This window comes from Pleurodeles waltl, chromosome 8 (genome assembly GCF_031143425.1).
Source record: "Pleurodeles waltl isolate 20211129_DDA chromosome 8, aPleWal1.hap1.20221129, whole genome shotgun sequence".
In the NCBI taxonomy this organism is placed as follows: domain Eukaryota; kingdom Metazoa; phylum Chordata; class Amphibia; order Caudata; family Salamandridae; genus Pleurodeles; species Pleurodeles waltl.
In genome coordinates this window covers 150,951,625-150,972,916 of record NC_090447.1, presented here as the reverse complement: position 1 = coordinate 150,972,916, position 21,292 = coordinate 150,951,625, and the positions used below count along the sequence as shown (strand labels likewise).

General features: G+C 41.4%; 1 protein-coding gene across 2 annotated transcripts in view; it reads left to right on the top strand.

Annotated features, from left to right (window-relative positions):
- The window catches only part of LOC138249825 (putative E3 ubiquitin-protein ligase UNKL), a 668,266-nt gene that overhangs the window by 105,956 nt on the left and 541,018 nt on the right, over positions 1–21,292 (top strand). The window contains exons 2-4 of one of the 2 annotated variants that reach the window (XM_069203953.1): positions 16,378–16,482; positions 17,341–17,415; positions 19,333–19,822. The exons of the other annotated variant lie outside the window; for it this stretch is intronic. Of the exons in view, the coding sequence (XP_069060054.1) occupies positions 16,378–16,482; positions 17,341–17,415; positions 19,333–19,406 (254 nt within the window). The 3' untranslated portion in view covers positions 19,407–19,822. Of the gene's footprint in view, positions 1–16,377; positions 16,483–17,340; positions 17,416–19,332; positions 19,823–21,292 lie in introns of those variants that run through there. 2 annotated transcript variants of the gene reach the window in all.

The window sequence follows — 21,292 nt, the reverse complement described above, 5'->3', positions numbered from 1 at the left end:
TACCTGCCCTGAAAAAATCCGAAACAAAAGGTTTCGTTTTTTTTTTCTAAGTGCAGCTCGTTTTCCTTTAAGGAAAACGGGCTACACTTTGAAAAAAAAAACTGCTTTATTTAAAAGCAGTCACGGACATGGAGGTCTGCTGACTACAGCAGGCCTCCATACCCGTGAGTGCCCATAGTCGCTATGGGGCCGCAATTTGCGACCCACCTCATTAATATTAATGAGGTGGGTCTTTGCGACCCCATAGTGACTCGCAGACGGTGTCTGAGACACCGTTCTGCATAGCAAATTGCGAGTTGCAATTTGCGAGTCGTTCGGACTCACAAATTGCAAGTCGCAATTTGCCAACTTCCTACATCTGGCCCAAAGTGCAGAGTATGTGAGTCTCAAAGGGCAAACATTATTTTTATGGCGGTACATCAAGGGGTCAGAACTAACATGGTGTTGGGAAAATTACTATATACTTTTCCAGGAATAAACTCCTGCTTTGGAGCTTGTTTTAAAAAAAGTAAAAACTTCAAAACGTTTGGTGTAAGTGTCTGTTACTAATGATGACCTTTTAAATGGCTTTATATTAACTGCTACTGCAGCAGTTCATACAAACACAGAAAGTTTACGTCAAGGCTGGTGGTAAACTCTCAATCAGGTGGGCACAAAAAGGGCATCATGATGGCTGAAAAGTCCTCCATCACCCTGACTGCCTTTCCTTCTCTGGATACACTGTAAGTCAAGCCTTAAGTCAGGAGCTAAAATCTGTGACTGGGATGAGCTCCCTTGGGGTATCTGACTCACTGTTTATTGTGGTTAGCCTGAAATTGTGCCAAGCTCGAAGTAAACTAAAAACAGCGACTACTGCTTGGGGCTTTACTTTTTCTTGTCCCTTTTTACCTTAAATATTTTACAAATATTTCATATCTCTATGTTCCTCTTAGTGTATTTGTGTTGTTTTTATGTTGTTTCTCATTAAATTGTGCTCCTTTTTAAAGAAATTGGTTGTGGGATTTTTATTGGATTGTGTTTTTACTTTTTAACTGTTTTGATACTGCTAACTTATTTTTTTTACGAATGTTACTAAGCTCAGCCTTATGCTCTGTGACATAGGGGGTTGAGCCCATGTTTAAATTATCAAAGCTCTACTTTATCCTGATAGTCTTATTCCTTGTAGTGGACTCACATCCATCCTAATTAACAACCCACTTTCTTACAACCATCAAATAAAGTAAATATTAAAGCGAAGAAGTTATGGATGACCAGATTGACAGAAAATTCATTTTGAAAATGTTTTTTACTGGGTGCAAAAGATTATCACTATTGGGAGCATTCTGGTGAGAACTGAAGATTCATACATGTTATCAAATGTTCGAGTAATGTAAATGCCCTCAAATAGGACTTAGCCATATCTTTTGGATGGCGATCTGTAAAGAGAGAACTGTCAAACTTGACTCTAGGAGTAAGAGGCATTTAGAGTATAAGGACAGTCATTGTTCTGGAAGTTCGTAAATTCTGCTGATGTTAGTCCTTGGGGGGCTGGCTCCTGCAGATTTCTTCTCCTTGCCAGCTCTTTCTTCTTCACCTGGAGTCCCATAACAGATGTGAATGTTAAATTTTCCTAGGTCCTTTCACACATCAGCATATTTTCCCACAACTAGTCTGCCGATTTTTGTAGCTGTCTCGCCTTCCATTACGGCCATATTGGAGTCGGTGGTTGTAGCAGTGGGGTCCATGCCACAGAACCTCTCATTCAGGATTGGCCGTTTGGGTTATTCAGAGGAGGCATGCCTTGAAAGAAAGTCCACATTGGTTTGAAGTGTACCCGCTCTCTGATAAACCAGGAAGGAGAAAGGTTGAAATGCTAAGAACTAATGCAGGAACCTGGGGTTGGAATCTTTGTTGTGAGCAAGCTAAACTAAAGGGGCATTGTCCATCAGCAGGAAAAAAAGGGATGACCAAGTAAATAGTACTGGCGGGCCTCCGTGGCCATTTTATAGCTAAACATTCTTTTTCTACAGTGGCACAATGTAACTCACAGGTCAGACATTCTCAGCTAATGTAAACTACAGGGTGCAGGAAACCACAGTTATTGGTCTATGACAGAACAGCCCTAAGTCTGTTTGTCTGGCATCTTTCTGTAGTAGAAATGGGTGCTGGAAATCTGGGAAGAATAATACTGCTGCCTTACACAGACTGTCTTTGAGTTCTTGAAAGCTCTGCTCTTAGGTGACCCCCATGGGTGAATCTGTGCCAGCTGATCTTTCTTAAGGAGGTCGGTGAGGGGAGCTGCCAGATCAGAAATATGGAGAGTAAAACACTGGTAATATCCTAGTAAACTTAAAAAGCATCAGACCTCTTTCTTGGTAGATTTGTAATGACCTTTACCCTGTCAGTATGGGGCGAATCACCCCGCTTGTATCTGATACTGCAGGTAGCATAGATTCAGTGGCAAGAACACTCTTGTCAGGATTGGTTCTGAGACTAGCTTTACAAAGAGCAGTGAGGACAGCCTTTGGATGTAGAAAGTGTAGTTTCCAAGAAGGACCAACCATAACAATGTTGTCGAAATAGGTAGCTGTGTATTGGTGGTGCGGGCATAAAATTGTATTCATCAGCCGTTGAAAGGTTGTGGGTGCTCCGTGCAAGCTTAAACTGATAAAAGTCCTGAGGGGATTGCAAATGCTCTCTTTTGCTTGGCTAATCTTTTAAAGTTATCTGCCATTAACTTTTTGTGAGGTTGCGTATGGAAAGGTACTTAGTTACACCTAATTTCTTGACAAACCCGTCGGCCCGGGAGATTGGATAGGTGTTGAATTTGGAAATATTGTTTAGTTGGTAGAAGTCTATGCAACATCTAAGAGAGGCATTAGGTTTGGGCACCAGAACAACAGGCGTACACCAAGTGCTAGATGGTTCAATAATCCCATTTTCTAGCACTGCAACTGCCTCCTCTCCGACTACCTATCTTCTGGCCTCCAGTATCAAGTATAGCCATAATCTTACCACTTGTCTGCTTTCAGTAACAATATCATGTTTGAATCAAAGATGTTTTCTGGGCTCAGGGCCTGATTTAGATCTCAGCAGATGGAATACTCTGTCACAAACTTGATAGATATCCCATCTACCGAATTACGATCTTCGTAGAATATATTGGGATCATAATACGGTGGAAGGTATATCCGTCAAGTTTGCAATGGAGAATTCCCCTCCGCCAAGAACTAAATCAAGCCCTTAGTTGAACTTACATCTTGGGATCGATTTATAACCTGCTGTAGCTGTTTTACCTGACTAGGTTTAATAGGGGTCCCCATTTCTATCTTTAACTCCTCAATGGATTTCCCTTTAGGGGAAAATGTAATCTTCAGTGGTTGTGTATTGGTAATAAGCAAAGCCTTTGCTTCAGGGGACCTGTCTGCTGTGGGATCATCCCATTTCTATAACAGGTTCACGTAAAATTTGTTCATTTTTATTTTTATGCGGTACTGCTACTTGATAGGTAACTGGAGAGATTTGGCCAGGTACAACAAAACAACCCTGCAATTTGACTCGTAATTTATTTTTCAGAGGATGGCAACAAGAGCAGTACCTTATCTCCTACTTTTAATACCTGCATCTTGGATTGTCCGTCGTATCCTGCTATTTGATGCTTTTCGGCCTTCTCCTTATTTAGGCGTATTTCTTCCTGGAGGGAGGTGATACTGCTCTGCAGATTTGCTGCATAGTTAAGGAGTTTCCGTCCCGCATCTTCTTCACTTTCCGAATGTTCAGCTGCCATGTCAAATAAAGTTCTGGGCTTTCGCTCAAAGACCATCTCTAAAAGTTAGTAACCTTTGGATCTTTGGGCATGTATTCTAATGGGAAACAGGATCAGTGGCAATTACTTATCCCATTCTTTTCCACTATCAGAGACTAATTTCTGCAGGATGGTTTTAATTGTTCGGTTATACCTTTCTACCAGATCGTCTGTTTGGGGGTTATACACAGAAGACCATATCTGTTCTATGCAAGAAGGTTGCAGATCTGTGCTGAAATGTTTGACATGAAAGGGATCCCCTGATCTGTCACAAGTTCCCTACGGAACCCCGCTCTAAAAATCTAGAAAAGAATTCTATCATGGCTCGTGCTATTGCTGGAGTGGACACAATGGTCAAATATATCACCTCCAGATAACTGGTACCATAATCTACGAGGACCAAAATATACTGATATCCTTTAGACAAAGTTATATCAAGGGACCAACTAAACCCACCCCTACTATAGAAAAATGAATATCAATAATAGGGAGAGGTTTGAAAGGGGCTTTAGGCATGCCTGGTGAATTGACAAGTTGATAGTGCTCACAGGAAGCACCAATTTTCCTTAGATCTGAGAACATGCCTGGCCAATAAGATCTTAATATATCTTTTCAGTCTTCTTCCTTTCATAATGGCCATCTTCCACCTGGTTATGTGCCAAGCATAGCACCTAATTCCTAAAGGGAAGTGGAACAATGAGCTGCACCTTTTTGTCATGACCTTGAGTTACAGCCCGATATAGGAAGCCCTTTTGTATACTGAAAAATGCTCCTACATGGTCCTGTTCTTCTTTGGCAGCATGAGCCTAGCATGAGTTAAGGTACTGTCCTCTCATTGTGCATCCCTGAAACTACGCTGGTGTTCCCACTTGTCATCTGTGAAAACAAATACAAAATGACCCACAGCATCTCTGATATGTGCAAATGTTTTCTTTAGATTGTGTTTTTCCACCTTAGTCATTTTATGTTTGACCTTACCCACAGCTAAGTCTTCTCCATGGAAAGGGGCTTCATCTAGCCAGGTTGTTTGATTGCCCTCTTTTCTGACTGAATCCAACAGTTGCTGAAAATGGGGATAGTATATTCCTTCTAATTATACCATCCATCAAATCTGGAATCACCCTCAATGTTATCTTCTCTACTTCTCCTTGGCAATGTATCGCTATTAGGGCTATGGGGTAGAGTTTATTGTCACTCTGTAGACATATAATGACTACTTCCTTGTCCTTTACCCACTGGTTTGGTTTTACCCAAGACTGTTGGACTACAGAAAAGTGACAGCCTGAGTCAAACAAAGCATCTACAGCATTTCCATTGAGTTTTATTTACTTATTATATCCTTTAGGGATATATATGGCACCAAACCTCGGGGGCCAAGCTGTTGAAGTTGCCATCTCCACTCTGGTATCTCTGTAAGACCGAGCTGGGGACATTATGGTGGACTTTTGCACTAGCTATGGCTTCAGTTAGTTTAAAGATGGCAGAATCATGAGCCTGTTCAGCACCAGACATTCTGGTGGCGTGTGTTTTCAAGGCGGTTTCTCCTTATCTTGCTGTGCCGTTTAAGCTTGTTCCTCTACCACAAGTTATAAATGTCTCTGGCACTTCACCAGTTGCTTGACCATGTCCTCCGTAGTGATTGGTTGAGTTATGTTAGTGGCTGCTTAAGATAATCAAACTTCCTGATACCACTCCAAGAGTTAGTCACGTATGACACCAACCTAAATTTCAGAAAATAAATAATTTTATTGAGTAAGAAGGGCATTTTAGTGTTAAGGACAATCAATGTTCTAGAAGCTCATAAATTCCACACTTTCAAAAAGACCAGGACTTCTAGTTCTACATACTGTCTCTTTGGTCGTCGTAGCTCAGGATGAGTTCATCTTTTGAAGGAAGACAGAGAAACAAAATGTCCAGAGTACTATGTTTTCTTTCTTTAAAGGTATCCGTTCACCATCACCGGTGACAAAAGTGCTTGTGGAATGCTATGTGGTAATCAGTTGTGATTTTCTTGTGAACCTTCACCTTCCCCTTATTCTTTTTGGGCAAAGCCAGCTTTTCTCAGAAATGACCCTATTGACGTCCCTATTGAAGCTTCTTCCCCCTCCCACAAGTCTAGTTAAGGAAAACCCAATGACTTGCCTAAAGCTGCAGTCACATGACAGGACAGCAGCCATCAGGAGCAAAGCATTTTCCTTGCCTTGCCGGGGAACGGACACACATCTAATGGTTTCTTCTCCCTGCTCTGCTTCTCAACATCATTTTCCTGCTCTAGGGATGTCGCCTTGTCTCCCTTGCGTTTGTCGCTTTGTAAATTTGGCATCTGTGATGACAGCTCTTGAGCTCAGTTGTTCTGTACCTCCTCACTCGGCTCCAGGGAGTTAGTCCTTCTGTTGTTGGCTCCTGCATATTTCTTCCCCTTGCCACTCTTCCTTCTTTTCCCGGAGTCCCATAACAGATGAAAACTTCGGGTCACGCTGCTCCTATTTTCCTAGCTCCTTCTATATAGCAGTATGTTTTTACACAACTAGTCCACTTACTTCTGCAGTCGTCTTGCCTTCCATAGTGGCCGTATTGGAATAAAACATTGTAGTGACGTGCTCGTGCCACAACCATTTTTATTGTAGCAGGGTTAGGCTGTTCGCTAGGGAAGCATTGGGATATAATATTACAATTAAATAATGTTATCACTGCTTGGGAAACAGCTGCAAAGTTAATTTTAGGGCTTATTGTTCCTCTGACAGGAGTGCCCAGAGCTTAATTAACTTCATAGAGGTTTACCCTCTCACAGTTAGATGCAGCTAACACCTAAGCCTGCACCTTCTTTTGTCACTCTAGTCCGGCCAGGTACCAATCCAAATGAGAGAGGAGCTGCCCCTAAATCCGGTTTTGAGTCACCACAAAAAGGGGTTGCTCATTTTCCTGCCCACAACATTGGGGTAGGCCAGGAGCCCTGCAGAGGGAAATACAGCTGCTGCCATGTTGGATTTAGGTTGAAAGGGGCACTTTGGGATATTTGGCAGTAAGGCATATAGGAACTGTTGCAAAAATGGGTGGGGTCACCAAACTGAACATTTTCTCTATTGGTTAAGGAGGGGCCAGGAGTCACCCTCAACCACAGGACAGTGCCAGGCTTAAATTGCCACCCTCTTAAGAAAACTAATGAACCTGTGAAAGACAGAAGAAGACCTGCACCTGCTTTTGACTCCTGTGAGGAAACATAAAAGGTTGGACATTTTTTGGCTCACCTCCTGTTAAGCTTCAGGGACACAACAATCTGCTCAAAGCTCTTTTCCTTCGGGGCCCAGCTGACCAGTTCCAACTAGACCTGCCCTAGACCTTCCTTTTGACTTCTAAGTCTGGATTTCCAAATGTTGTTCTTGAGACCCTAGGACCATTGGCTGTGTTAAAATGTACTCCTCCTGACATTCTGAAAAACCTGGGACTTAGAAACTTTTTGGCTTGAAAGACTTTCAAAGGCCTGGGACAGACCTGCCAAGTCAGTAGGTGGTATACCACTGGGCCAAAGATTCAGGTTGCTCCTGCTCTGAACTTTTGTGCAGCAGCAAATCCATTTCAATGGGACTTTGCAGAGAGGATATCTGTTCTTTTGGAGCCCTATATGGCCATAGATTTTATCCTTGCCCCACTGGAGGAATATGAGCTCCAAAAAAGTGACTAAAACCGAAGGCAGAAGTCTTTCTTCAACGGATGAAGGCGCAAAAACTATCCTGCCACCAAGGGACCTTTCTTGGGCGCAAATGTTGAATTTCTTCCACTCTGACCTTTCCCACCAAAACTCAAAAGCTTCCCTAGGATCTTCTCCAACAGCTATCCAATCTAGCAAGGCCATTTTGGACATAGCCTGCTTCCTTGCCCTGCTGAGTAGTTTTGACTTCCATTTCAGGGACTTAGGGCCTGATTTATATTTTGGCAGAGGGGTTTCTTTGTCACAAGAGTGACGGATATCCCATCCACCAAAATCTAATTCCTATAGGAAACAATGGGATTTAGATTTTGCCAGACGGGATATCAGTCACTGTTGTGATGGAGTAAACCCTCTGCCAAAATCTGAATTAGGGCTTAAGTCAGAAAGTAAGCCTTCCTACTAGGACAAACTTGGTTTCTTTATCTTACTTGCGCTCTATCATAGTTGTCTTTAAGTCGTGCCTAAGTCCCAGTCAAGTGCAACAAGATGATCGTGGTTGCCACTTAATGCATTTTGGTACTATTGTCATTTAAAACTCTAAAAATTCATATAATTGGTTACTCTTATTAGGTTTGTGTTGACTTGGTGTCATTTTGTTCATTAAATTAGTATCTGCTTTTAAAAATTGGAGTTGGATTTTTATTGTGTGTAGTGTTTTTAACTGTTTGTCACTTTTAAATGAATTACACATTTTCTTAAGGTAAGCCTCTGTGACCTCTGTGCCATAGCTGCTAACGGTTGACCTTAGGTGAAACCTTTACTGGACCTAACAAGAATGGTGACATTATCACTTGTGGTGGGTTACCATCCACCCCCAACTAACAACCCACTTTCTCACAGAGGAGCACTCATTCCTGTCTCTCCTTTGTGGTTTGTCTCAGTCTCACTTCTTTTTCACCCCTTCTTCCTTTCCTCCCTATTACACATCTTGCTGTTGATTCTAATGTGAAATTTCGTTCTTTGGCCTCTTTTTCACCTTGCAGTTCCCTTCTTTCTGCATCAGATTATTTGTTTCCTCTTTTAATACAAACTATCCCTACTCTATCTTTCTCCCCAAAACATCTTATTTTAAATTGCATTTCTTACAGTTTTATTTTTAGTTGATCTGTTCTTCATTGAATTTTTTTAACAAGTTGCTTTTTGTCACTGTTTTTGAATGATCACATGTTTGGTATATCTTCTGCTCAGTCCACGTTTTACCTTCTGAACTGTTCAGGTACGTGTGGCTTCCTACTCTGCCGCAAATGGGTACCACAGACTAATTAATCTCTATAAACGATTCCATGTTACCGCTGCAGAATCATAGACCTTGTTTTGAAAGCATTTAAATTCTACTGGTTCACTACACAGTCCTTTTGGGACACCTCACTTTAACTTGCCGGTCGACATGATTATCAGTGCGATGATCTGAATGCACAAGCAGAGCAATGGATTTTCCCGTCGCAGTGTAATTGCTGAACTAAGAATCTTTCAGCTTCTGCTTTCAAAATGAAACTTGAAGGTGTCCCCTGTGTATGAAACAGGGGATCTAAGGTTGATTGCAAAACATAGGGTTGGTTGTGAGACCGAAGTATGATAAATCAATAAGCTAACCTGATAAGAACTTCATAGGATGATTGAACCTGATGCTTAACAGCGTTTTAGAATAGTAGTCAGATGCAATTGAAAGTCAGGCCACTGCAGTACATTCCCCATAATAGATTCAGTCCCACAAAGTGAGAGATAATCAGTTCAAGACATTTCTTTCCCGCTGGATTTATGACCTTGGGAAAGTCACATTTCAATTTATTTCAGTTTGGTCCCAATACAGTAATCCATTTGTCAGTATTATCATAAATGTATTAATTCAAAACCAGCAGTCTACAAGAATGACTTTACTTCTTTTTAATAATCAGCAGGAATTCAACTTTAATCATGAAATGTTAAAGCTCTTTAGTATTAGTCATTGGAGTATTGGCCAAAAAAACGCCAATGCATTACCATGTGTTTATACCCCAGGCTATGCAAATTTGTACAACATACCGAGCTCTTGCTTCAAAAAGGCACTGGATAGAATCCTTCATTTCTTTTCAACCATCCACTGTAATAGGCACCATCACTGGGTAGTTCCTGCAAGTTACACCGGCGAAGTGATTTACCATTACCAGACAATGTCACCTCTTTATTTCCCGTGCCTACTCATATTTGCAGTTTGGGGGGTGGTAGCGCTTCATAAACAGAATTGTGCCCCAGTGCACCCATGAGAGAGGTTCACCCGCAGATGGAACAGTACCTTCAGACCTGTCCAAGTCTGTGGATGGAATTCCATCACCAGCTGCCAAGCAGAACTGTAGACCTTAAACCTTCACCCTTCACTGCCATCAACCACATAATGAACAACCTATCTCCATTCTGGAACTCCAGCAATCCCATGTCATTATATATTCTACATCACTCTCTGAGGAAACAAACTTCTTCTCAGCACTTCTCATGTGCCCTTGAAGTGTGTAGCCCCTGCTGTTCTTCAGTGTGGCCTCCATTAACATCTCAGAACCTAAAGTCTGTTTCTTTCATTATCATATCTTGCAATACCCACTACAAAGGCCCAGCACTGCTTCATAGATTTTGCATATGCCTGACCCACAGTGCCCACCTACACCCTGCATTATTGCTCCTGAAGCTTCCTGGTCCGTAGCATACGAAAGTGGCCAAACTGTACAGGAACATTATCTAGCCTTTCAACCACTGCTATTGCTGGCACAACCAGAGTGTGGGGTTGTACAGAGGTTCCAAGGGTCAGTAAGCAAAAGAGAATAAAAACGCTAAAGTTACTGACCAACTTGAACTTGGCTTTACCTCATCTAGCATTCATGCTCAATGGAAGCCTGATCTGGGATGACAATGAAAAATGAAAAAAGTGAGATAGTTATTGCAATTTCAATGTGGTATATGAAAAGACACAAAGTTACAATTTCATTCTATATGTTTGCATATCTTGAGAAACAATCCCATTGGGTTTAAGGACCAACATTAATTTCAAGATGCCAAGTCACATCCGTAAGTATGCTGAGCCATACTTTACTCACTCCTGGATCTAGTACGTACAGAGAGAACTCAAGTTGCTCACTATGGATGCTGGTATTCTCAAGGATAGGGGCTCATGGCCTGTTAGCATCTTCCCACTTAAGTAAGGGTGGTAGGACATAAAACTAGACTGTTTCAACCCTACAAACATCTAGATCACCTTTTCATATTGATAACAAGAGAATACACCAATACACAAAACAATAGCTTCTATAAGCAGTGCAAACATGGCTATTCTGCCCTGAAGGGGACAATGGGCCATACATCAAACTCACATAACCTAAACAAACACTGGACCATCTTGGTGCCAAAATACAGACTGGGAGGATAGTAGAAAATACCAGGAAATAGGATCAAAATAAACACAGAAAGGGGGTCAGATTCCTCTTTAAACCCAAAGCATGAGGTAGCTAATTCAATTCATCACAGACTGCAAGAATGGCTCACCATAGAGTTTTGACCCATTCAAGTCCAAACATTCTACTCCAACTAAGACGAGCAATACCACTGCACGCTACAGAAAACAAGTTCCTGGCCATTGCTTCAATATGTTCAAAACAGGCTCCCCATTCAGATCAGTCATCAGCTGGCAGTGCCTTGAACGCAAGTTTACTGGCTTGATTTAGCTTCTTCCACTCAGGATTTCCCAATATCGCAAGTCACACATCTAATATGACTTGATACTCAATTCATGAAGTGATCCAGTGTCTCCATCTAATGAAAAAAGCTAGGAATAAACGTGTTAAGAATAACTTATGCCTGGTCCTTTAATCCAGTGATATTTTATTGATCTAAACAAATTGAGGCAAGGTTCTTGAGGCTCTCACCAGGGAATGGGGTGAAAAGTTAGAACTTCCAGCTCTATCAAACAGCCCACATTATTTCTTACGTAAAGCTTTTCTTGTTTTTATATCTGAAATTCTGAGATGTTTTCAGTGATACAGAAAACACCCTACTTAAAGGCAAAATGCTCCCTCATTTGATCGGACACATTATTACATCTCTGATTCCTGCTCGTAGACCTACAATAGAAGTTAACAGCGTTTCTCTGGCCGTCGAGTGTTAACTAAGGGTTCCATTGGAGGACCTTATATGACTGGTTGAAGAGGGGCACATTGGATGTCTGACTTAGTCATATATTTCAGTCTCTGCAGTTCAAAACATTATGAGAAAGAAACACAACTCTCGGATAGGATGTTTCAGATTCTGCAATGCATCTTAGCTCAGTACCCTTTAAAGTGTGTTTTGCAACTATGAAAAAAACGATAGGCCATGGACACTTCACTGTTCTTTTACTACTGGATTCACTATGATTAAACTGCATCTCCACACCTTTCAGCTGTCACGGTGGTGCAGAACTGCGAGGGTACAGGTGTAGTTGTGGTTAGTGTGTGGGTGGTTAGTGTGTGTGTGTGGCTGGATAGCACAGCAATGGAAGGGGCTTCTTTAAATAAATATTTTGAAACTAATGTGTATTAACGTGTTTGTGATGATTCCAATTGAAATTGCAAATGAGATACAGCCTAATCCCATTGACATAAGCATCCTGATACTTATGGCCTTGTCCCACTTGTGTGCGTTGTGTATCATCACTTGAGATTTGATTGGTTTCGCCCTCCACCCACTGTCACCTGCACACCTTGCCTAACCGCAACATCACTAGGTATGCAACAGAAGAGGGTTAAATTATAGACAGCTTCTGGGAAGTATGCCTGTGCACTGCCATGGCAGTGCAGGCATTAGCAACAGCCTTCCAGTAGTCACAATGCACAGTCGGTAGTGTTACACGTTCTAGTGTGTGTTTAATTTGTAAGCGGTGTATGTTTATGTAGATGGGTCATCAGCCATCGACACCATAAATAACCTGACATTTGCTAAATTAAGTAATAGCATGAATTTTTTTTTTTAAATCATCTCTTGGCCTGGTTTTGTGGTATTAGGTTGTAGTCGTGTTGTGGATGGGGTTCTCTTTTCTGTTAGACATTCCTCACATGCTGTTGATTTAAACATGAGGTATTTTCAATCTTTCCAGGAGTATGCGAAGTTTGCATAATTTAGTTTTGCATAATTACTTGAAACTGCAGAAAAATTATGCGAAATGCTGCTTAGTTACACAAAATGCAAAAACAGCATTTGTAGCTATAATTTAGAGTGAAATGTGTTCTTGCATCCATTTTGGACGTGAGGGCGCATTTTGTGGTAAGAAAATACCGTAAAAACCACAAGTGCTGTAAACAACAGCCACTCCAGCTCGGGTCGTTCTTGTTTTTCCCATGCGCTTGAGCTAAATTTTTGTTTCAAACAGCACATCGTCAAATCATGTGGCACTAGACCATATTTTATGGAATTTTATGTAACAAGCATAATGCAAGATTACTGAACTTACATAAGATTATGCCAATGTAATTTAAATTCCACCCCAGCCTAGTAAATGTGTATTTAAGTGTTAAAATCAAATTTAATCAAATCATATATTATCATTTGGGGAACAGTGGTTAGTGGATGATATTAGCACACACTGTTGTAACTTCTGGGAAAATGTTATAGACAAATAAATAGAATTCTAATGTCTGGGATGTCTTTGAAGCTTTTATTGGGGAAATATATCTCTGCTAGAAAAAGGTTTCAAATAGGCACACTTTTAGATGTGGAATGTGGACTTAAGTATTTTCTGAAAAAGTACTTCTTCTCAAAACTATCCAAATTGGTTGACTACATCAAGGTTTGAAGTGAATTTCTCTTTCGTTGACATAGCATATTTCTTCAAACATTGTTAATGATATACTATTCTTATCTAATGCAATCACCATAGCAGATGCTCACAAATATGATGGCAATTCACAGAGTAAGACTGACACAAATAATCTACTCATCAAAGCTCTAGGAAAATGATTTAATATGTTGTCCTTCGTAACAGATGTACCTGAACCAATAATTTTGCAAAAACAATTCACAACATTACACTCCAGCAAGTAGTTTACTCTGTCCGAACAAAAGTTTTATTTAGGCCTTGGTGTAGTTGACTGAGTCACACTATGTGCGACTCTGCGAAGTCGTTAAAAAACTCTGCTGTGCTATGCGGAGTTCTGCGTGCTGGCAGAGTTTCCCGTCACACCTGTTTGCATTGTGTTTTACGTCAATCACTATGTGGATTACATTCCTGCATTGCAAATCGCATGGTAATGGCACCACGCGGCTCGCATGGGAGCTGCCATCTTGTTTTCTTACTCTGTTCATCTTGCTAGGCCTGTTTTTTTAATAACAATAATAATTATAATAACCATTTGTAAAGCACATGGTTACTCTGACCGAAGTGTCCCAGCACTGGATAAGAGTGAGTCAAGAGCCTGAGGCAGAGAAATCTATGACAGAGAGCCACCGACCTATTGAACTGACCTAAACAGACATGTTATTAGCTTTTTTGGGAACAATAGTTCCGAAGGTTCCTGTCCGATTGAAAGGAGCAGGGAGTTCCATTTTCTGTCCACTTGGAAGATGAAGGAACAGCCTCCAATCCATGCCTTTCTGACCATGGGTACCACTGCTAGAAAAGAACCTGCAGATCTTAAGTTCCTCGCAGGAACGTAAGGCTAGTAGAAAGGATGCAAGTAATGTGGAACCTTATTTCTCAGGATCCTGTGACAGAAACACATCGTTTTAAAAATAAGGCATTTTGTCGAGAGACAGCCAGTGACATTTTGACAAAGCTGATCCCAGAGGGGACTGCCTATGGATATACCAGAGTAGACGAGCTGCTGCAGTTTGTACTCCCTGGAGTTTCATCAGCCGGTTCTGCACCACTCCTAAGTAAAGGACATTGTAAATGTCCAGCCTTGAAATGACCAAAGCCTGGACTACTGCCTTTCTGGCAGCCTCCAGAAGAAAACTGAGAATTATGCTAAGACCTTGTGGGATCCCAAATCACTTGCCAGCTAGGGCTGTGATCTGGTTATTGAAACACAACTTGGCATCGAACCAGATTCCAAGGCCCTTGACATTTGGTTTTGGAGAAGGCAAGAGGCCAAGTACTTCTGGCCACCAGGCAGAGGACCAGATAGATGGCTGGTTCTCAACAATAAGCACATCTGTTTTCCCAGCATTTAATTTAAGGCAGTTCATGTCCATCCACTGGGCTACCTCCAGTTGGCAAGCCTGTAGAAGCGCAGCAGTGTCAGTATCCTCCTGAGCCAGGGTAATAACCAGCTGAGTATCATCGGCAATAATATTGAATCTGTATCGCTCAATTATATCAGCCAAGGAGCGCATATACAGATTGAATAATGTGGGGCCCTGCTGTGATGGGAAGAGCTGGGATTGAAAAGGTTTTTGTCAACACCTGAAAGGATCGATTGAGCAAGAAGGAGAATAATCACTGCAGAGTCTTGTTCCTGACACTGCATTTCCAGAGTTGTTCAAGCAGAAGGTTGTGTGACACGGTGTTGAAGGCAGCCCTAAATTCTAACATCAACACCATTACTGTGGTGCCCCTACCTGTAATTTGATGAATGGACTCTGATGTTAGCAGCAGAATTAATTCTGATGTTCGCAGCAATGCCGACTCTGTACTGTGGGAGGGGCAGAAACCAGAATGCGTTCTATCCCTCCCTGATCTTTTCAATCCTCCAACCTCCAAATGAATGTACCCCTCATTTTTACTTATCTGATTAGTATGTGTTTTTGTGTCTGTGTATTTGTTTTCCATTTTTTACTGCTTTTTGTGGCTTTTTGTATTTTTGTTTAGTTTTCCCTTTTCTTCTTTAGTTATTTCTTCCTTCCTTCCTCCATCCTTCTGTTTCTTTTCTTCACCCCACCCAGAGCCATGGCAGAGCAAGGTGGTGAACAGAGGAGCAGTGGTGCTTAGTCCCTCAAAACAGCCAGCAGCGGCCTACCTTGCAGGCAGTGGCACTGCCAAGGGGTGCACCTCGACCCATCTTTTGTTAGGTGGAGGTGGCAGAACTGTCTTTTTTTACGTGCAGCCCCACCTCCCTTCAATGGTGACAGTAACCGGCAGGCCTGGGAGCGGTGAAGCCCCTGGGGGGCCATCAGCTGCATTTGGGGAGGGTGCGCAGGTGTGTGTGGCGTACCACCCAGGTGCTTCACACCACCCAGCAGCTGACGCACCGCTGGGCGGATATCCTCGACAGTGAGCAGGCCCTGCTCGACCTGCTAAGTTTTGAGATTCAGGGGCTTAGTGAGTATTAACTATATTATTTGTTGTGTTTGTGTTCTACAATACTAACTTTTTTCCAAAATAGCATGCTGCTCACACTCAGAGGTAAGTTACGTTTAGCTTACATTAAGACTATTATTATGTGATCAAGTTTGAGCTAGCCAGGTGCTGGGCGCTACCTCATTGAAATCGCAGGCGTTTGCTTTAGCTGAATATTTAAGAAACCATTGCAATGCAGACTCTTCTGTCCTCCCGTCACCATAGCGAATTAGTGATATCAGCAAGTTAGCATTCTCTGTGACTTTCTGTATTTAGCTTGTACAGTCCCAAGCAATTTCACAGTAATGTGAAGTACTAATATGCATTGCAAAAATGGGAGATTGAGTTGGTGCATCAAGGGGGTTGAGAAATGAGACTAGAACCACAGAGTATTCATTGCAATGCATTAGTTCCAAATGTAGTTTTTGTAAAGGAAATTTAGACCAGGGATTTTAGGATTACTATAGCCAACTCAGCAATAGTCGATACTAGCACCATAGGCGATCTGATTTAAATAAGTACAAAGTTACTGCTTTTGCCTGTTATAATAATTTTGTTGAGATTAACTGTACCACTAATCAATTTTTTTATCTTCTTTATTTCTTATATCAGCACCCAAGAGCAAGAAGAGGGACAGCGCCGAGGCAGGTCTGGGAAGAGCTGGGGAGGAGGAGGCGCCAACTACCAGCACCACTGCTGAGGTCTCCACTCACCCCAGTAAGTCCTATTATTTAATTATTATTAGTACTTCCCTAACTTTTACCTCTGCCCACTATTATACTACTTTTAATTTTGCTTTGTTTTTTTCTATACCGTATCCTTTTTCTACCAACTTCCCTATCCAATTTTTGTTTAATTCTTGTTATCCCTGCATTGTATTTTTTACTTTTTTCATGTTTTTTTTGTTTTTGGTAGCTGACTTTTTCTGGTCTGTACTAGTCCGTAGATTTCTTCTGCTTTGTTGGTAATCTTTCCCTCTCCCCTATATATCCTGTGGTACTATAAGACTAGGAACATATTTTTGGTACTCTACTGTGAAGATTTCAGGCCCAAGTAAGCTAGTATTATCAATAATATTCACCATGTATGTTTGTTGAGAAGGCCTTCTTTATCTTACTCATGCTCTAACAGTTAATGAGAGAGTGGACATGGTCATGAACCACCTCCTCAACCCCCAATGTTGTGCTGTGTAATTCATTTATACAGTATACTAGCAGTTCCCATGACAGTGCAGCATGGCTGAAAAGTATGAGTTCCCATTGCTTTTTCCAACCAACACCATATGTTTTTCACTGGCCATAATTTTTCCACCCCTTCCTTGCGCTTCAATGAGTCAGAGTCATCATCATCATAGGCTATAGCTCTGCCTCTCCATTACAAAAAGGTTTTGGTTGGCTTGACTACTTGGCTTTTCTAACACTGTGAACCAACAAAATGCCCAGAGTGATATTTTTGATGGAAGATACTGCAGTGGTAGCCGAACTGTAGTGATGTTTTGCAGTTGTATTTTTTTATTTAAAAAATCAAGGGGATGCATGTCTGGCATTTAAAAAATGTATAATGATTTTTTTCTAGCTACACAGAGTGCCGCCGTCTCAAGTGCTGCTTCAGGAGCAGAACGAGCAGGGGGAGAAGCAGGGACGGGCAGTGGTAAGTCACATAGCTTGCTTATTGGCACTTACTGTCAGAGTCACTACCTACAAGGGCCTCGTCATGATTCATGATCGTGAACCCCCTGCTTTACCAGCTACAGCGGTGGTTGAATTATGGACTCTTCTATCTGCAACTCAGCAAAAGCTCACATAATGTATGCTAAAAATGATGCCTTGATGGAAACCGGAAAGAAAGGAAGGTTAAAAGAAAGGATGGGTGAAATGAGTGAAAGGAAAGGATGCATGGGTGGGTGAAAGGATGTGTGGGTGAGCTTTGGGTAAATGGATGGCTGGGTTAAAGAAGGATGATTGAAAGAAAGTGTGGCTACTGAATGGATGGATAATGGATTGGAAATTTTGGTAAAAGACTGGATGAGAGAAAGTAAAGCTTAAATCATGATGGGTATGGCGTAATATACTTAGGAATAATGAAAGTAAGATCGAATAATTGCTTGGATGAATAAACAAGGGACCTCTTCTGGAGAAGGGCATGCTGCTCACCTGCTTCACTTACTTTGTTTTATGGTTATCAAAACTGTGGTTCAAAGTGGGGAGTATTTACATTTTTGGTCTAATTCTGTGGCTCACTGTATTTGTTAAGTGAGTCAAATGTATCCCACACATCACTATTCATCAACCCCCTCCCTGCCCATGTAATTTCACAACCCATGACTGAAGTGCAGCATGGTTTAATTCGTGACTGCAGTGTTGGCTGTGCAATATGCATCTGCTTTAGTCAATGCAGCATTTACTTTTAATGTATTGCAAACCGAACACACAAGCGAACACAAGGTGTGTTTCCCTTTGCCCACTCAATCACCTTCTAGTAATTCACTCCTTTATTCTTTCCTAAGTTCTTCCACCCCAGCCTAAAAAAAACTGAAATATCCATTCTTGGCATGTGCCACATTTTTATGGACATGTGAAGTGATTACAAAACAAATTTTATGGCTTCCCATAAAAGACTTATTTTATGCCTTTTCAGAGTTTTCCCTTTAGACTTTTGTCTGTTACAATGACTGAATAAGCCAAAGCTTATGCACATGGGAAATTGATGATCAGTGACAGCCCTCTATTCTGTAGCAAAAGCTCTACCTACCCGCTTAATCCATCTACCTTACCCTGCAGAAGAGTAAGTAACGTTTCCATTCCTTACTTCCCAACAAAGAAATTTGTTAATAACTTATGGTGGTGGGCGAGGCCAGTGAGTGAAGTGCTTGATTTGATCTCAAGTTTGGCGTAAGGGATACTTTGTGATGAACGTCCTAAGTACAATCTATTTAGCCCGTTCCTTTCCCTGTAGTGCAGTGCATAGTTTTTCCCATCATCTACTTACAGCAGACAGGATAATAAAATCCACATTTTATATGTGACATGTGTGAGGTAGTAGCTTATTTATTATTCATCTGCCTCTTTGGAGTCAGGGTTGAAAGTGAAAGGCATTTGGAGAAGTGCAGGGCCATTGGAATTAAATAATAGATAATTGTCAACTTCAACTGCCCCACCTGCAGACAGTAGCAAAATACCCAAAGCCCTGGCTACATGCCTCCATTAATTTATCACAACAACTTGTCCTTCATAGTGCATAATGCCTTACGTATAATTGTTTTCCCACTTACAGTGTAGTTACTAGAAAAGTCTTCAAAAGAAAAAAATCAAATCACTGTTTTTCTAATTGGGTATTATTCTGCCTTAATTTGTTTCTGCCAGACAGTCAGTGCTTGGGAGGCGTGTGTGGGTAAACAAATATAATTGGCCCTATGACTCTCCTAATCATAATCACATCAAATTTCAATCTCCCTAGGGGACCTGCATTGTACTGCTACTGTGCCACCCACTACTAAATATTAAACAAGTGTTTGCACAGAGCATTGCTTACAATCTGTCTTTTTTCTTTTTGTTTTTCTCAATATAGCTACTCCTGCTGGTCCACCGGCACCACCCACCAGGCAGGAGATAGCGGCCCGTCAGTGGTGGCGGAGGCTGTAGAGCATCCAGGTTCCCATCCATTTCATTGCCCTGTGCCACCGCCAACTGTCAGGGGCCCTGACAAGAACTGCTGCCACCCTCTTCTGCTCTGACAGGGCATTAATCAAACACATCTTGCAGTGGATGGACAGAATGAAGAGCATGCTCTACAGGATAGAGCAGAGCCTGGACCAGCTCAGGACCCAGATAGAGAATGCCCTCTTCTGAGCCCTTTTTTATTTTTTGTTTTGGTGGGAGGGACTTGTGGCTGGAGAGGGTAGAAAAGGAGTTGGGATCAGGCTTTCCACGTTGGACTTTCTTTGGACTTTTGGGGATGGGGCCATTTGCTTGGGGAGAGGGGTGGGCCTGTTGTGGGAGGAAAGGGTGGGTTTTCTTATTTGTAAAAAATAAAATTTATTTTACTTCATTAATGCATTCAATGTTTATTTTGGTATTTTAGTTACCACTTCTGTCTTTTAGTGTAGCCTGTTTTTAAAATCTGCTAAAAAAAGTATATGTCTACTCTACTGCCCTTTGTAACTATACTGACCACTATGGAATGATTGTATCACCTATTTTGTCTACAAAAACCTAAAAACATACAAGCAATATTTTCCTCATTAGAAGTTAATTACTAACTAAACAAGTTCACTTCTATCCATAGTTCTTCTCCTACCTGAATAGATGAAGCAAGGGCTGATGCCTCATTCTTCTTACTGCAGGGTTTTCCCAAGGTGGCATCCTAACTAAAGGGAGTAATAGTAGTAGCAGGCTAGCACATAGTAGCAGGCTAGTGCACTGACACGGAAGACACAAGGTGTCACTCCTACCTATGCGAACTCCAACTGCAGGATTAATCAAAGGGTTATCCATCACTGACAACTAGTTTGAAAGAAAACAGAGAGTTAGTGGGTCATATATTATATCATAACTTTAGGAAGACTACCACAATTACAGTAATTGACAGACAACAAAGAAGACCTGATAAGATAATAAAAACTAGCAATATCAACTTCTTCTTAGCAATGGGAAGCTAGTATTTAAAAACTAAACTTAGGAAATAAAATCCATGAGTCAGGAGTAGTGGACTCTGAGTCAGGAGTGGTTGGACAAGGTTAAGCGTTTACGCTACACACAATACAAGGCTTTAATGATGATGTTAATGGGGCCAGTGTGGAATATTGCTCAGGTATTAGAAGGTCTTTCAGTTAGTTAGTGTCGCTTTCACCACATTCATCCCAGTCACATCTCAATAAATCACACAACCCGGGGGATGAGGGTTAGGGGCTCGATGAATGGATAGGAAAGGGGATTTGGGGAAAGGTGCAACAAAGACAAACACTACACAAAAGAAACAATGACAATATTCATTGGGTCGGTGAGCAGCACACCATCATTAATCTGATGTGGAAGGAATTGATGAAGGGATATGTGTGACACAGTTCAGTTAAATGCATTGCAAACAGTCCTTCTGCCCCAGAGAGATCCAAGTTAGTACAACTCTAAATGTTATGTCTTCTAGGTTTATAAAATACAAATTACAGAGGATTGAAGTTAATCCACCTAGTTCTAAAAATTATGATTGTTGAATGACACTGTATTGCCAAATTGGGCAGTGCAGTTCCATTCTTCTTGGAATATCCGTCACTTTTTGAGTGCCTGTCTGAACCTGTCCGGTAGGTAAGGTGGAGTGTTGAGCTTTCACCAAGTTTTGTTTGTGCAGGAGAGGACTAGTAGAAGGCCTGCATATTGCAAAAAAGCAGAAACTGTATTATAGAGTAAAGGAGAAAGTCAAAGGTAAGCAAGGTAAGCTTCATGAGGAGTCAGGAGTGTACTAAGAAGACTCAGAGGCAGAGCAATAATTTAAGAGGAGTTTCACGTTTGAGTCAGTAATGCAGCAAATACAT